This window comes from Labrus mixtus, chromosome 16 (genome assembly GCF_963584025.1).
Source record: "Labrus mixtus chromosome 16, fLabMix1.1, whole genome shotgun sequence".
NCBI lineage: Eukaryota > Metazoa > Chordata > Actinopteri > Labriformes > Labridae > Labrus > Labrus mixtus.
The window spans coordinates 14540904-14557949 of record NC_083627.1 but is presented as its reverse complement, the minus strand read 5'-3'; the positions used below and the strand labels follow the sequence as shown (position 1 = coordinate 14557949).

At 41.8% G+C, this 17046-nt stretch overlaps 1 protein-coding gene across 5 annotated transcripts in view; it reads right to left on the bottom strand.

Moving 5' to 3' along the window:
* The window catches only part of LOC132991017 (triple functional domain protein-like), a 77693-nt gene that overhangs the window by 23092 nt on the left and 37555 nt on the right, over positions 1-17046 (bottom strand). For all 5 annotated transcript variants that reach the window (XM_061059571.1, XM_061059572.1, XM_061059573.1 and 2 more), the window contains exons 6-25: positions 15458-15562; positions 14943-15139; positions 13992-14244; positions 13108-13230; positions 12335-12526; positions 10109-10240; positions 9529-9759; positions 8735-8857; positions 7577-7768; positions 6313-6482; positions 3759-3933; positions 3450-3645; positions 2103-2269; positions 1849-1968; positions 1542-1733; positions 1301-1450; positions 1093-1207; positions 660-775; positions 404-526; positions 100-294 (exon numbers count right to left, since the gene is read on the bottom strand). In XM_061059571.1, coding sequence (XP_060915554.1) covers positions 100-294; positions 404-526; positions 660-775; positions 1093-1207; positions 1301-1450; positions 1542-1733; positions 1849-1968; positions 2103-2269; positions 3450-3645; positions 3759-3933; positions 6313-6482; positions 7577-7768; positions 8735-8857; positions 9529-9759; positions 10109-10240; positions 12335-12526; positions 13108-13230; positions 13992-14244; positions 14943-15139; positions 15458-15562 — 3267 coding nt within the window. The remainder of the gene's footprint in view (positions 1-99; positions 295-403; positions 527-659; positions 776-1092; positions 1208-1300; positions 1451-1541; positions 1734-1848; positions 1969-2102; positions 2270-3449; positions 3646-3758; positions 3934-6312; positions 6483-7576; positions 7769-8734; positions 8858-9528; positions 9760-10108; positions 10241-12334; positions 12527-13107; positions 13231-13991; positions 14245-14942; positions 15140-15457; positions 15563-17046) is intronic.

Genomic DNA, 17046 nt, shown 5'->3' with positions numbered 1-17046 from the left:
AAAAAGTCATTTAATAATCAAAACCAAGAAAGTGGTAATAACAATTAGCTGATATTCGACACCTGTAATACTGCAACAATCAACGCAATGCCAACTTACAGCCTTATTAGAGTCCGAGGAGATGCCGAGGGCTTTCTCCAGGCTGCAGCGGTACTTGTCCATGCGCAGGGAGAAGTCTCTGTAGCGTTTATCCACAGCAGTCACCCATTTTTTGATCTCCCCAGCATGACTGTGGCCTTTCTCACAGAAGCCGTCAGCCAGCTGGATCAGCAGCTTCACACGCTCCTTAGTTTGCTGTGAGGAGAGTGGAAAAGAGAGTGTTAAATGCACGCACACACATCAAACACTCAAGTGATATGCTTTGCTTGTGTGTTGAGTGTGTGTGTGTGTGTGTGAGACTAACCCTGGCTGTGATGTGGAAGTCTTCATGCTCCTTAAGCAGTTCCTGTGTGTGATGGATACTTGAGCCAGTGGAGGTGTGTGTGGACAGATAAAACTCTCCAGTGTCGTGAATCCATTCCAGAGCCTGAAAACACAAAAAAACACATGGGATTCAAGTACTGCCAGGTCACATGACATCGAGAGGATTGTATGCGTTGTTATAGCACTTCAACTTTACTGTGTGTGTGTGTGTGTGTGTGTGTGTGTGTATCATGTACCTGTTTGGCACTGCGCTCAAACACCACATACTGCTGACACTGGTCCAGCCGTCGTTTTCTCATGGTCCAGAAGTGGAGAACACGATTTTCTCTCTGCAGCAGCTCATTGAGGATGTCTTTATGAAACACAGAAGACAATTAAAATCCAGGTATTCAGCACCCAAATACTCCACCTTACGTTGCTGTGCCCATGGAAAAAACACATTCTATTCCTATACTTGAGACAAATGATTTAGAGTTTTGAATCATTCGTTTGAGCTCATTATTTCAACTGTTTATCAATTGCTTCCAGCCACACATTATTACGTCTTATCAGAGATTAAAGCTACCTTTTTTAAACTGCGCCTACATCATCACTATTTTACTGTTTGAGCATTTCTTCATGCAGTGTTTAAAGGGAAGTGAAGTGGACAGTGTACGTTCTGCTACTTACTTTTGACTTGCTGTTCTGGTGCTTTGACGTGGCTCAGCATCCCGGGCATGTTGACACTGTTCCTGTGCATGTACTTTAGGAAGACGTCTGCATTTCTCCTGGCCAAAGTGCAGGCCTGATCGAAGGATTAACAAACACATCATGAGATCACAGATAGAACTTGATATAATGATTATGAGTTTGTTTTTTTTATTTGTTTGTACATTACCTTGAGGAAAGCCTCCTTCTGCTCCAGATGTTTACTGATCATGGGGCTGACATGGTCCGTTTCACAGTTGGGTCCCAGTTTGTCTGCTCCTCCGCACCAGTCCTCCTCTCTCTTATACTCCTGCTCCAGGCTCTCCAAAACGCTGCAGACCTGCGGGAACAAATACACTTGGTTTGGTTGTCTGGAAACACACTGAACTCTGTTTTAGGAATGATGATGCACTCTCCAAGGGGTCTGCTACCTGTTCAGAGGTCTTGTAAAAGGCTACTGAGGCATTGACAAGCTTGAGTCGGTCTTCCATTTTTAGCATGAGCTGCTGCCAGTGGGAGGCCACGCTCTCCGCACAGTCTCTGATCAGGTCCATGTCATAGTGGTTTGCCTGGAGCAGAGCCTCTGCCTTCTGCTGAACCTGCAGGGCGTTCTGGTGGGTTTTCTGTAGAGAGAGGGCAGAGGTGCAGAATGGAAAAGGTTGAGAACGGCCAAAATACTGAGCATCTAAGTTAAGTTTCAGACTAAGAAGTTGAGGGGATGATCAAACACTGTCTCACCTCAATGGCATGCTGAAACTGTTCGTGTTCTCTCTGTAGTTGTTCGGCCTCCTGCAGTGAGCTGGCTGTTATTAATCCAGCATTCAGCATTGACTCGCCGTTACGAATCCAGCCCAAAACCTGGAAAAACAGTCAAAGTTGCAATCAAATGTTTACCAATCCGACACTATTTAATTCGATCTTTAACTTAAAGATATCCTGTTGTTGTCAAATTCTCAGCCTGCAGATGGCGCCTCTGGCAGGTCTGTGTGTACCTGTTTGACTTCAGCTTGCAGGTGTCTCAGCTGGACGCACTGCTCCAGGTGTCTGCGGTGCTGCTCGGCAGCCAAGTCCAGCTCTTGCTGCTTCTCATGGAGAAATTCCAGCAGGTCCTGAACCCGAGTAGCCATGTCGACATCTCGGTCACACAGCAGCTCTACACCTGCAGGCAGCATACAATAAGTTTAACTTTTCGATCGCTACAGAAGAAAATTTAATCAAATTTACTGCGGTTATGTCTAATCCTGCCGTACTGCAACTTATTTTTATTGGGTTCAATATTTTTTTACAGTCTTAAATATGACTCACATTCAAATCTGTCTTGCAAAGTTAACGTCCTTTATTCTATAACTGTTTCAACAAAAAAAATTGTCTGTATGTTTCAATACACGTGGCATGATGTAACAACACTTTGTGCGGCTTTAGAGAGCACCTATTAGCATGCAAGATCACAGGTGAGTTATTATGGTTCGTGAGTGGGTGCCTCTCATCACAAACACTGACCGAATGTGACCCGTGACACCTACACAGTATCAATATTATACTAATGCAGCCAACACAGAAATCTGTGCAGCACAAATGAACAGGAGCTGCATTTTCGCTTTCACTCTCCACTGAATGATGTCGGATACCCGCTGTGCTAGCCAGGCGACAGTCAAACGTCTCTTCACTTCTACTTCAAAGCCTTTGAGATGTAATAGCAGGATGCAAGTAGGACAGATACCGAAGAGTAAAATGTTTGAAGATTTTTAAAAATACTATCTAAGAAGAGCTTCTAATATTGTTAAGCATTTAAAAGATCATGTGTAGGAATTAAAAGAAAGCCAGCCGCAAATAACGGAAAAAAGCAAACAAGGATTCAAAAGCAAACAGAAGTTCAATGAAAACGAACCCAATGGAGTTGATTCTATTTACTGACACGCATTTACCAATAGCTACTGTAGATGGTAAACTGCTGTACATACATATAAATACAATAACAATACTTTATTGTCCCACCGGGGGGAAAATTGGTTTTCACAGCTTTGCACGGTTGGTACACATGAAGAAAACATATAAGAGTAAGTAGAAACATATAACACAGGTAGAAAACACATAACAAAGAAGGGGCCGGTCAGCGTGGAAGCTTGTTTAGAGCTTCAGTCGCTGAGGGGACGAAGGTCTTTTTGAAGCGTGCCCTCTTCCAGGTCAGGGTTCTACATCTCCGACCCGACGGCAAAAAAGAAAAGAGTGGATGGAGTGGTTGAGTTGGGTCTTGGGCTATGGTGAGTACTCTGTGAGGCAGGGCTCTGTAGTTGAGCTGTGAGAGGTTGTGGACATAAATGTCTGGGTAGTGGACTCACCAGAGGACTGGACTTCGTTGACGTACTGCAGCAGCTCCTGTCCCTGGTGGATGACATCGAAGGTGAGGTTGTTCATCGTCAGGGCCTTGTCAGCGTGGTGCTGAAGCCTCTGTTCCGCTACGGTCAAGTCCTCCGTGTCAAACTCATTCATCTGACCCGTCAGCTCCTCATTCCAGGACTCTAGGTCAGAGATGATCTGAGGATGGATAATAACAATCCACAAATGAGTATTTACTATCCATGCTGAAAGAATACAAGACCCCCCCCCCCTTCCCCCTCATCCTCATCGTCATCCTCAGGCAAACTCACATCAATGGCGTCTCTTTCAAAGATCCGGAGTTGCAGGAAGAGCTCCAATTTGATCTTCCTCTCCTGGAAGAGCTCCTCCATCTGGGCCTGGGCCTCATCCAGCTGCTGCAGGACACTCTCGATGTGGTTGATGGAGCTGTTGTGGGGCGTCTTGTTGCTGGAGATGGCCGAGTCCCTGGAAGAGAAGCACACGAATAAAGCGCCTATGCATTTTAAAAACAGTTCTACAGACACGGTTAGGCATGATGCCAAGCCAACTACTCTGAAGAGGGCTGCATAGCACAGCCTGCAGAAGCATATTGGACTGTGGAACAGAGAAGCGTTGGAACCTAAAATGGCAGCTCATGTTTTTGATAAATTGGGAAAAGTGATGCCTGAAATGAACACGATTTCTTCTTAAGAATGTTCATCTGAAAACGGATTCTTCTTGACTTGTAATCCTTTTTTTGGCTTTTGTTCACTTCATTTCTATTTAGTAAAAAAAAAAATAAACAGCTTTTGTGTGTAATACTTCTTTTGTGTTTAAATTTACAAGATACATATTGTATATAAATATTTAAAAACAATACAGGGGTTCAATCTGTGGTTACAGCCCCCACCCCCCCTCCCATAATTAGATTTCTATATTTTTCTTATAAATGTGTTATTGTATGAACCTCTGGTTACCTCTATTATTTCAACACTGTAAACTTCTGTATCACAATCCTTGATGTCAAGATGAAATCTCTTGTTGATAGATATTACTTTTAGTGAATCACATTTTCAACAACATCTATTCAGACTATTCCAGGCTTTGGTGGGGGTTTTTATGCTCATTTTTCTTAGCCTTTGGAGGAAGAATGTGATCCAGTAGATGTCGCCCTTGAGCCCCAGCATGAAACCAAAACAAACTGCTGTTTGGGCGACACCTCCGCTATTCTGAAGCCTCCGCTCTCCTCCAGAGACACGCCTCCAACCCCTCTCCACTCGCAATCACAGGAAGGAGATATCAGTAAGAACACACCATAATTAAGCACTATGAAGTGCAAGTGGCGGCAAAAATTGTCCTTTGCTCAAGCTGCAATCGCCTGTGGTCTGCATTGTTGTGTTAGCAGGCTAATGTTAGCACACTTTGATTAACTCATAGCTTCATATTGCACATACAATGACACAGAATGACTGTGATCTAAAGGAACTAAGCATCCAAATAAGCCGTGAGTACGCTAAATACTCTTGATTGTATAATATATTCCTCTTTTCTCTAGTCCTTGTCTTAAACAGCTATATATGCAAGGTGGTCTGTCCGTGTAAACATGATATAAACACAGCTCTGACAACAATACAGCCAGCGGACTCGGGCTTCTCACTCATTGTAGAAAGTCATGACTATGAGAGGACATACTTGATTTCTGCTGTATTTATGTGTAAAATGTCACACATTCTTTCTTTAAGAGTTATATGATCAGTAACACTGATCAAAGCCATCTAATGGGGGATTGATAACATATTTCTAAGGATATCTAAACTTTAGTAAAAAGTCTGTCAGGGTTTAACACCTGTGAAAAAATGGTGGGCAGAGTCAGAGTTAATACTGTGTGTGAAAAGTGAAGCTGTTTATATAGATCATAGGTTCATCAATCTGACATCCTGCATGAGTCATGATCAGACACCAGCGAGGTATTGAGAGGCTAAATATGAGTAAGCAGTGACAGTGGAGGTCAGAAACATTCAGAGTGTCTTCTTTCTAGTTGATTGAGCAGTTTGAAAGATGCATATCCGACACTTTAATGCCAATTCTTGATCGCACGTGCTCGCACAGTGTCACTCACATGGACAAAAAGGTGTAGACTTACAGATGCCTCCTGGGGAGACTGTCACACAATTATGCACGCGATTATACAAACAGAATTATGTAAGACTTCACTTCTGAGCCAACACACCAGGGAGAGAGGGATGGAGAGAAACGAGAGAGTGAGGAAGGGTGAACAAAGGGGGTGGATGAAGAGGAATGAAGAAGAGGGACTGGAACAGCGTCAGTATGAAAATAGAGCGAGACAATGACAGTCAACTGCATCCACCTCTCCAAAACCTCCCGTCCTTTCAGCTGTCTCTTTTAGTTTGTATGCATCTTCTTAAAAATGACACAACCTGAATTTTTTTCACATTTACATATTCATAAGAATGTTTATTCCCAAACAGCCCATATCTGAATTACCCTGCCAAAGCTGTATTACAAAGAAAGACCAGAATAGGGCTATTATGTAAGTAGACCTAAAAATGCTTTTGCTTTGTTTTTATTATTAAAGTTGGCTCAGTGGATTACTGCATCATTTGTTGAGCATAGCATGTGTTCTGTGAACCTGTTTTATTAACTGCTGCTAGATTCCTCACCAGGAGCTGAAGTGGTTAAAAGATGATTTTGGTCAGTATATTGATTTGACTCTGTAGCTATGCAATGGATTTTGAAGTTTTATACTCACATATATTTATTATGTATTTAATACCTCTTCATTTGCTTTATGCATCTTCATGTTTGATTTATCTTTTCTTTAATCTTAGGCAATGGTTCATTTACCTGAGCTGCTGGATGAGATCCTCTCCCTCCTTGATGACGTTGACTGTGACCTGCAGTGTGGTCTGTTGCTGTTGTCCAAAGCGTTTGATCAGATCCTGTACGGCCTCCACTGACTCGGCGTAAACGTCGTCCAGTAGCTCCTTCTGGAGCTCCTCCAGCCATGTCCACAGCTACAGGAAGACATTTGTTAGTATGATATAGCATTTTTTTTTAATCCAGCAAAAAGCAGTCTTAAACCCTTTTCACACATATGGAAATCTCCTGAAAAACTCCGGAGATTTGGCTACCCGGAGGGGCTTTAGGCTATGTGTGAACACAAACAGCCGCATTTTTCGCGCAGAATTTACCCGGAGTTTCTACGGCCAGACCCCTAGTATTTTATCTGCAGAAAATGTGAGTGAGCTGATGTCTGAACACGGCAGCATATACTCCGGAGATTTCAATTCGAGCCAATGGGACCCGAATGATGTTTACCGTATATAGAGTGACTGCCTTAAGTGTCTGCACGCGACCACTAAGATCTCCGTCTGTGTAATTAAACGGCTGCATTATGTTTTCTGGTCGTCAGTATGTTGTTCTCCACTCTTTTGTGGATGTTGTCATTCCATTGGATTACACATAGCTTTGATATGAAGACAAATATTCTCATTACAACGTCGTGTAGCGGACTCCGTTGCTTCGGCCGCTACTTCTGCGTTGTTTATTTACGTCACGTCTTACCTCAGGAAATCCCCCGACCTCCCCTCTGACAGGGATAGTCCCCCGCTGTGAGGAGCATATGTGAACGGCTAGGTCGGGAGAATCTCCGGAGCGTTCGTCCTGCAATTAGCTATATATTATCCGGATTATATGTGAAAACCGCTTTTTAAACTTTCTTCCAACGTTTCTTGTAATTTTCACATTGAGATTTGAATGAGACTAATGTGAAACTTCGCTATACAAAGTTGAATTGAAAATAATAACACTCACTAAGCAAGATGACTTGCTACAAACAAATTCTGAAACTACTGCCTCAACTTGATCCAAAAATAATGCCAAAAACATCCTCCCTAAGAAGACGAGTACTGGAGAATATACTCAGATTAGAAAAATACTTGGTGAAAAAAATGTGTTACCACACACCACTGAAGAAAAACAATACAAACACATTCCGTTTTTTCTGGTAATTATGTCCCTCTTGTTTAGAGAGCACTGTGAGAACTCATCAACACAAACACACACAGCCCACCATCCACTTCAGCGTTACGTCATCCTCGCTGCCTACCTCTTTGACATGTGTATGGAAGGCGACAGACATGTCCAGCAGGACTTTACGCTGCTCCACGCGGCGGACAAAGTCTTGGATTCTGTCTTCGAGCTGGTGGGCGGCCTGGTAGATCTCCTCTGGGTCGCACTCTCCCGTCTGGGCCAGCTGCTCGGCCGCCTCAAGCAGCTTGTCCGCATTGGTGTAAGTATTCTACACCAAGGCCGGGGACAGAGAGACAGAGAGACTGATTAACCCAGGAGGAAAAAAACGTAATAATGCTACACAAATGTGTAGAGAAAGGGAAGAATAACAAACAGGATATGTAGAAGAGGTTTACACTGATTAGAGGTAGTGATAGTAAAGCAGTGTCACAGAAATAACAAGTCAGAGGAAATAGATACATACATAGATAGTGGCTGAAGAGAAAGAGACATATTCTACTCAAACAAATGGCAACATCAAGGGAAAATATAACAAAAAGTTGATATTAGCTGACATCACAGATTTTTGAATCTGGCAAAATCCCATTGCTGAAAAATCATTACATCACAAAAAATAGTCGTAACAAACAAGGGGCCTGTAATTGCAGTATCCGTAGTAATACATATACTGAGTATACGTGCTGAGCTGCATTCCCTTAGAGATTACAACAATCATCAATCAGGTGTGATGTGAAACTAAGAACTCATTGGATGATCGAGCTGTTATTTTTGGCAACTTCAGGGGAAACATCTGCGCCAAGTTTAAAGTGAGACTGTGTGAGATTTGCTGAAAACAGTTTCACTTTGGCCACAATTGACAAGTTGGCAGTATAAGTTACATAAATGGGAAAGAGTCATAAATTCATTAAGACTGTCTCACTAATGTCTTTTACACAGTAATACCTATCTGTAGTCTGCTGTTAGTACCACTTTTTACTCAGTTAAGCAGTGGACTTTTTAATCACCTATTAAAACAACTTTTTAAAGAGCAAGATTGATTCATGATATTTCTCAAAAGTTCCAGTCAAATTCTGAGAATCTAATTACCCACCAAAAATAATCCAACATTTCATGATTTTTAAACCACCAAAGTGGAGTTTGCACTGCGGTTCTAACAAACGAAAAATCACTGAAAACACAGTGCTATATTGTCTGAGAGCACGTGATGAGCGAGACATACAGAAACAAAACATACCTGTGCCACTTCCTCAAAGTCTTCGTGCCGTTTCTGTAAAGCTCGGGCTCGGTGGAGGGACTTTCCCACACCTGTGTGTTTGCTGAGAAAGGCCTCACCATGGTTTTCTATCCAGTCCAGCACCTGTACACAGAGACCACACAGTCCACAGTGAGCTTGAAAATAGCCAGGACCATAGGGGGGCACTGTAAGGTGGTAGATGAGCCACACGTGGTCAAGAAAACAAAAAGAGCTTGTAGGAGGAGAGGGGTGACAGAAATGGTGATGAGTTGTCGACGGTATCTGTACCCTTTGCTATTCACACTCATCGTCCTGCCCTCAGTCCTTTATATTTTTAATAGATGACCAGCATCTGCATGGACACATGACCCAATTCAGTTGCCGTGGCAACAGCGGCCATGTCACCACATTGTTGCTTTTTGGACAGCGTGCCGCTTTATCTTCCTTTTGGACCATATGATTATCAGGCACAGTAATTTGACTTGTTTTCAAGCCTTTGGTCTGCAGAGAACATTTACATTTCAGGAAATTCCCCAGTGTTCCTTCCAAGTGAAACACATGATGGTCCCAGCGAAATACTGAAGGACATTTTGATAGGAAACGTGGCTGCTACTGAGATCAAACCCTCTATTAAGATTAGAATTCTTCTTACCAGTACTCTAACCTGCTATTTTCAAATTACTGTCTCACCCTCAAGTTAAACTGAAAACTTGCAAATAAGTTTTGTCCCGACAAAAAGAAACATATAAAGCAAAATAAATATATATAAATATACTCTATATGTGTGTGTTTACCTGCTGGACATCCTGTTGAAATACACAGAGCTGCAGACGTTGGTGCAGCCGAACTTTGCGGTGTTGCCAGATGTTTTCCAGCTGTCTCTGATGATGCAGCACCTCATGGATAATGTCCAGGACGTGGTGTACTGCCTTGGAGTAGTTTGCTGATGCTGTCAGTGAATCAGCACTGCCTGGGGTCAAAGGTCGCTGCAGCTTGTCTAACAGGGCTTTGCCATCCTGGCTCACCTGTAAAAACGGTTGGAAAATATACTTTAAAAACACGATATTAACAAGGATATAAAATACAATAATATAAAATCATAACCCAAACATAAACATCCAATTCAAAACAATTTTGATAAGATACTCATAAAGAGTAATGGTAAATGAAAGAACAACAATGGAGGAATTTGTGATTGTAATTATTATTTTGCCCAGCAATTCTAAATCCTCACATTAGTTCATTTAAATACAATTTTAGCGATGTTGTGATTGTCAATAAATTGAGTTGCACAGTCTTCTTCAACACTGATTCCTGCTCTGTGGGCATGGTACGACTTAAGATTTTTGCACATGTGGATAAGTGGGGTGTTACCTCAGAGTAAGCAGCAGTAATGTGTTCATAAAGGCCTTGGTGGTGATGGATGGCATCTTCAAGGTCTTGCAGCTCAGAGGGCAAATCTACCTCCCCGCACGCCTTGCACCACGAGTCCACATTACTCATGTACTGCAGGGGAAGAAAAGCATGCATCGATTTTACAAGAAGCACTCACATGAGACAGTGCACACATGTGCTCTTCTCTGGAGTCACATGTTAGTCAGACAAAACCGTAGGGCAGGAGAAATTGGAGGGACATTTTCTTTTACCACTACTTAGCTTAAACATGAAGAAATGTTCCCTATGTGAAGTTATAGGAGCTGTCAGCAGAATTATCAATGGATGAGTTTACTGTTAATCGGCTTCTGGTAACTTCCTTAACTCTCTGTTACGCATTGTGTGAGAAAGACAACAAACCTATAAGAATGGGGTCTCTAAAGGACACTTCAGACAGTTGAATTGATCTTTATCCCCTTTTAAACAAGTTAACAAGTTGGAATAACACATGGGAGTTGAACAAAGAGTGAAAATGAGCTTCTGAGTATATATGAGGCAGGAAAGGTTGTGGTGAAACCTATGGGGGGAAAAAAGCTGTTTCTATTTCAGCTAACAAGCATGAAAGGCTGCTCAGATGACGGCAATGTTCCAGGTCGGAAAAGTTGTACCACCCATGTTCCCTGGTTGGGAGACTGTTTATGTGCTCTTTCAGGCCTTGAATCATTCCATAGTGTCATGACTAATGAGCTCAGATAAAAATAACAGGAGATAATACTTAATTCATTTTTCATATGTGTAGATAAATTTATGCTAATGTGATGCATATGTAAGGCTTTGTAGATTTAATGAGGCCAAATGTGCATTTTGCAACCAGGACTGTGTGTCCATACATGTCCCTGTGCATTCATTGAGACAGTGGAGGTCATCACATCAGCTGGTCCCAAAGGCACATTAATGTTAGTTAAACTTAATCCAGTCCCAACTAAAACTGTCTTAAAGCATCTCCCCCCCCCCCCTCTTACATAAACAATAATATACTGTGTTGTGTTCATGCATGAGTTGGGTATGTAGATCATATGCACAACAATAAAGTTTAAGACACAGTGAGTGGAATTAAACACTGCTGCACAGCGGGTGGCAGCTTTTCCCTGTAATTCTTGACTCTGTAAAACCACATTTACTCTATATATTTTAAGTCTTTTTTACACTTGGGATTGTATAATAAATAAACCAAGTGTACATATTTTACGAGCTAAAGACATCAAGGAATGGTGGACTTTTTCACCTTGTGATGATGTGACAATGTTTACTCTGCTTGTCTTTGTAGCTGGCTGAAATTTAAATTTAGTGTACACAGATAAAATTGGAATCAAAATAGATTTTTCAATTTTTTTTTGGTCCAATCAATCTAAAAGCTAAGAAAGTTGGATAAGTCAAAATAGACTACGGGGGCTCCAGTTTTGCATACCTCTTACATAAAAATCTAAGTAGATGTCAACAACAAGAAGAGCCACAATATTGTCTAAAAAAAAAAAAAGCATAGAATTCAAATTTGACCAGCATTTTGAGTTATTTCTGATAAAAGATTATCAGTTCCTCTGCGTGTCTAACATGGCTCATAGATCAAACTTTTTAAAGGATTATCAGCGTTTCGCTCACATAATCAGAAATAGAATTACGAAATACTTGATTAATCCCTGGGGGAAATTTGGTTGTTACAGTGGCTCTTAAACACAATACAGCAGAAGACTATAAAAATAAAATAGAATAGAAATAATAAAATAAGCATAAAATAGATGATACTCAAAGATGACCCTGCCGGCTGCTCAGATAATCTACGGCTGAACATTTAAACAAAAATATATATCATTGTGATGCACCTTTTTTCACCATATTTGAATAGATTTAAATATTCCCCATATTAACCATCCATCCATTCCCCATACTGCTTATTGTGTTGGGGACATGGCAGGCTGGAGCCAACCCCAGCTGTTATTGGAACAGTTCACAGAGAGAAACAACCAGACACTCACACTCGCGGGCAATTTAGATCATCAATTAACCTAATGAGCGTGTCTTTGGACTGGAGGAGGGTGCCTGGAGAGAACATGCAAAGTGCACACAGAAAGGTCCCTGCTTGTGTTCAGCATGGGAATCGAATAAGGAACATTTCTGCAAAAAAAAACCTCCAGCTGCAGCTCAACATCTGTGTTGTTTCTGACTCACCTGGTCACATTTCTGATGGAAGCTGGCCGACATCTCCAGAAGCGTGCTGCGCTCATCCAATGCTGCTGCGAAGGCCTTCCATTCCTTCTCAAGCTGACCTGAGATCTGTTTGATCTGTTGGGAGGCGTAGTGACCCGACTCCAGGAGCCGGTTGCCCACGGACATGATCCGGTTTATATTCACGTACACATTCTGCAAAGCACGATGAGGAGAAAATGAAAATGATGGTTGAGAAAAAGATTGTGGCTAAATAAAACACCTTAATTGGGTTAGACTGAAATAAATAAAAAAGAGATTAAGGAAATAAGAAAAAGTAGAAAGCAAAGAGATAGCATTGAGCAAAGTGTAAATGAAGCACTGCAAGTAAAAAAAAGGGACAGACACTGAAGTGAGAGCTAATGAATGAGCAACATAGTTTCTCATCTGAAGGCTCTAGCGGCTAGATTGATTCCTCCTCTAAACAGTTTTATAATGGTTACATAAGCCTGTTTGTGGATAAAGAATAGGATTATTCAATACCTAGTTGTGCTGCTGCTGCTGCTGCTGCTAACACGCAGAAATGTGCAAGTGCACAAAAGCAGAGGCTGTTCCAAACAAACACTTGAGCACAGTTATAGAAGTTGATACTAAATGTCATAACTATATGATTATACAGTGCAGGCCACGGACCTGATAGTCCAAGTGGGTGGACAAGTATTACCTCCTGCTGTGAGGGAGTGTGTGCGTGCGTGTGTGTGTGTGTGTGTGTGTGTGTGTGCGTGCGTGTGTCTTACCATGCAGTTCATTGCAAAGTGGTTATGCTGGGTTTGCAGCTCAACAGCGTGGGGGTGGTTGTTGCCAATCTCTGTGTAGCCTGCCAGGAACAAACCCTTGTTGTGCATGATCCAGTCAAACATCTGAGGCGTGGAGGATGACAGAAGAGTCACAGAAAAATATATAAGCAAACCAAAGAAAAACATATGCACAAGGATTCCGGTTCAGTGACAACTTTCACAGAGCTTCGCTAGAGCAGGTGAAAACAAACAGCTGGCACCTGGCCGGTGTGTAGAGACTTAAGTGTGTTGACTGCTGCAACATGCAGATACTTGTCATCTTTCCAGGCCAGTATGAAGAGAAAAAGGACCGCCTCAATTAAGAGTATCCTCTCAGGCTCTCCAAGAGAACAACTCATGGCCTATGGTGTCCTAGCAACAAGCTCCTACTACTGCAGTGTATCCAAGACTGCAGCTCTCCCTGTTGCTGCAACCTGCTTCTTTTTTTTTTTATTCTCCTCGCTCAAACATGGATCTCTGAATTTCTCTCCGTGTCTCTTTTCACTTTGTGCTGCAGCTGTCATCACCTGAGCTGTCAGAAGAGAAGGTGGCTTTGTGCCTGCAGAAGCTACAGTATTCTCCATCGCCCTGTCTATTAATACTGTAGGGGTTGGAGGGTAAAGCCCTCCAGTTTAAACCGGTTTTATTTGAGGGATTATTGTTTAATTGTCAAAATAAAAAGGAAACCGGTTCATGTGCATTAATCAATGCTTTTCTGTGGATGTAATGAAGATAGGGTTTATATTGGCAGTCGTTTGCCCCACAGTAATCACCAACTGTAGTTATAGATTACCACTACATCACTTCTCATGCTGAATGACCCCCAACACAGGCGATCAACCGACCTTCTCTGCATCCTGTTCAAACAGGCGGAGCTGGAAGCACTGATCCAGCTGGAGCTTGCGGACATGCCAGGCCTGGTGGAGGTGCTGTCTGGTGGAATGCAGTTTGTCCAGCAGCTGGGTGATCCTTGGCATAAGTCCCTGGGTGTCGGCGTTACACATCCCACTGTTGCTACCGCTGCTGCCGCCACTGCCCCCGCTGCCGCCGCCGTTGCGGTTGGAGAAGGACTCGCTGCTCTGGATTCTCTGGAGCAACCTGGAGATGGGTTTCATATGTATTTGGACGGCAGGACTGAATTACTCATGACTGTTTTATCTGTGTCGCTAAAACAACTCTGTTTTTACTGTTTGTGTGAAAAGCTTACTTCTGTTGATGTGTTAAAAATCACATCAATAGAAGCGAGATAAATAACCATTCCAATCACGGTTTTATATTTAATGGACCAGATTTTTGAGGACTGTTACAGCAATGCTGATGTTTCATTTACATAGTAAGTGCATCAAACAGTTCCATTTTAAAATTTGCTCTACAAATAAAATATTATTATTATTATTACCACCACCTGATAAGAGACTAGTGAGATTAAAATCAGGGTGAAAAAAATCAACTTTGTTTAAACCTGCACATTTAGGGAAATGTTCAGGGTTTTTTGTTTGTACGTGAAAACACTATATGTCGGGTTTTTGTGTTTGCATATCCGCTGTCTTCAAAATACCCCTTGATGTGATAGGTTAAAGGATTTAAGATCATACTATTTTGGCGTTTAAACTGTGTATTGTAACTTTTCTTAACAACTTTTAGTGAGCTAACTAAAAACGACATTCCTTGAAGCAGAAACGAGTAAGAACAAATCAATCTTAATGGAGGACGACTTTTAAAATAGTTGCGAAGACAGTTCTGCCTCAGTCATGATTTTAAGCAAAGCACTGAACTCAAACAGACTGGTTGCTTACCTCTGTCCCTCAGTGTCCAGCTCCTCTATCGGGGCTTTTATAACTTTCTTTTTCAGCGTGGCATGTTCTTCTATCATCCGCCGCGCTCCCTCCAGATCTTGAGGAAAGTCTTTCCTTGAGACAATTTCCTGCATCTCCTCTAGTCGAGCCAACATTTGGGTGGCATGACCAGAGAACTCCTCGAACGCAACACGCACCTGATGAACAACACAGCAGAGCGTTCAATCAAGGAGTTTGAGTTTCAATTATTACCAATAGAAGGTCACTCATGTTTAAACTGTAGATACTACATACTGAATGATGTATACAGCATATAATAAGGTGCCAATTAGTTCTGCTTGGCTACCACTGACACCACAAAACTATCTGCTACTCTACACCTTGATACAATTCATCCACTTTTTCTCTGCTTACTGAATAAAGGCACTTCTGAATTAAAAGTCATTGAGAGTTATAGATAGATTTTCCGACCAGGCCGTTTGGCTTAAGGTATAGGATGAGTCTGATTATCTTACCTCTATCCATTCATCGTGGTTGTAGTCCAGGCTGCCGTCAAAGTCCGACGTCAGCTGGGAGGGGTCAACGACCTTTGAAAGGCCCTCTAGCGACACCATGGTGGTCTGGGGTGCAAAGATGGGGGAATGTAGATGAGATAAAAGAGAGTGGACATGGAGGGGTTTTAGGTGGATTTAGCTTTACTTTAGTCAATTGAGAGCAAACTGCCTTTAATCTCCTCTTCTCTCACTGCATTTTGAAAAATGTTCACTGCCATCTGGTGATGCCAGAAATGTGGTTATATACAGAGGACATAAGCAGCCCCTGGTTCTCTAGTTTTGTAAGTAAGGAAGAGTTTCAGAAATAAGATTTGAGCAAAAGTAGTGCAATTAATAACCGGATACATCATCAGACATTACTGAAGCTCTCTTCAACCTTTTGAACCTGCTAATTTAGCACACTCCAGCTCCACTATACAAGAGACACTTTAACATGGAGCGGGGAAAAAAACACCATTTGTGGCATCAACTGTTCTATCACAGTCAAAACAGCAGCGATGCAACAGATCATATTTGATTTTGAGTTCAGGCTGCATGTGAAGATAAATCCGTGTGCAGTGTCAGAGAAAAGAAAGCAACATTTAAGTCATGTGTGTAGGCGCCGTAGAGATTTGCTGTAAAAATAGGAAGACAGCCCCGTTCTTCATTTAAAAAAAAAAAAAAAAAATTCTCAGACTCAAATGTGTAAAGTGTTGATATTTCAGTGTTGATGGATACTTGGTATCAAACAGTGTTGCTCACTCTCACTGTGTCTGCTGATGTCTATGTATTGATGTTGAGTGGTACAAACACTGGTATTAAAAATGATGCAGTTATTTATATTACACACTGTTATACTCAGATTTTTTAAACGCACCTTCTAAGTAATAAGGGCGTTCAGGTTTATCTCAGTGCTTGTTTTATTGCTATTGCAATGTGTACATATGAAGATAATTGAGGATGCAATACATCACGGAGATGCATCGTCATTTTTTGTTCTGTTTTAATGCACAGGTACAGTCATGGCTAGCCGAGGAGTTAGAAACGTTTTTTAATAAACCCGTGGACAGGTGTTGCAAATGAGCATTTTGCTATAAACACTAAGAGCAGTGCATCTGGAACTTGTGCATGGTTAAATGTTACAGCACCAATGTTACTGTATGTCCATGTTAAATAAACAAACAAATAATAAAGATTATATTTTTTTTGTTTCGAGCCGAAAAAACGATCTGATCCGTGACACAAATCTGTGATCGGACTCAAGATGTGAGATATGTCATCTTGTGCACACCTACAAAACAGTAATGCACTCACGACATGTTGTCTCTGTGATGTCAGGATTAAACAGGTGAAAACCCTTTTGTACAGATTCTTGTAGACCACCCGTGGTCTGCCTTCACTTTAGAGGTAAGTTGAACTAAATCCTCTCCACATTACAAAATATCAATTTCAGAGAAACAGTAAGGAAATGTCTCTCCCTGCTTTGTCTCAGTGCCTCTGTTTTTCTGCAAAGCCACCTCCGCACAACACCCCCACACACATGGCCAGAGATGGATGGAGACAGAACGATA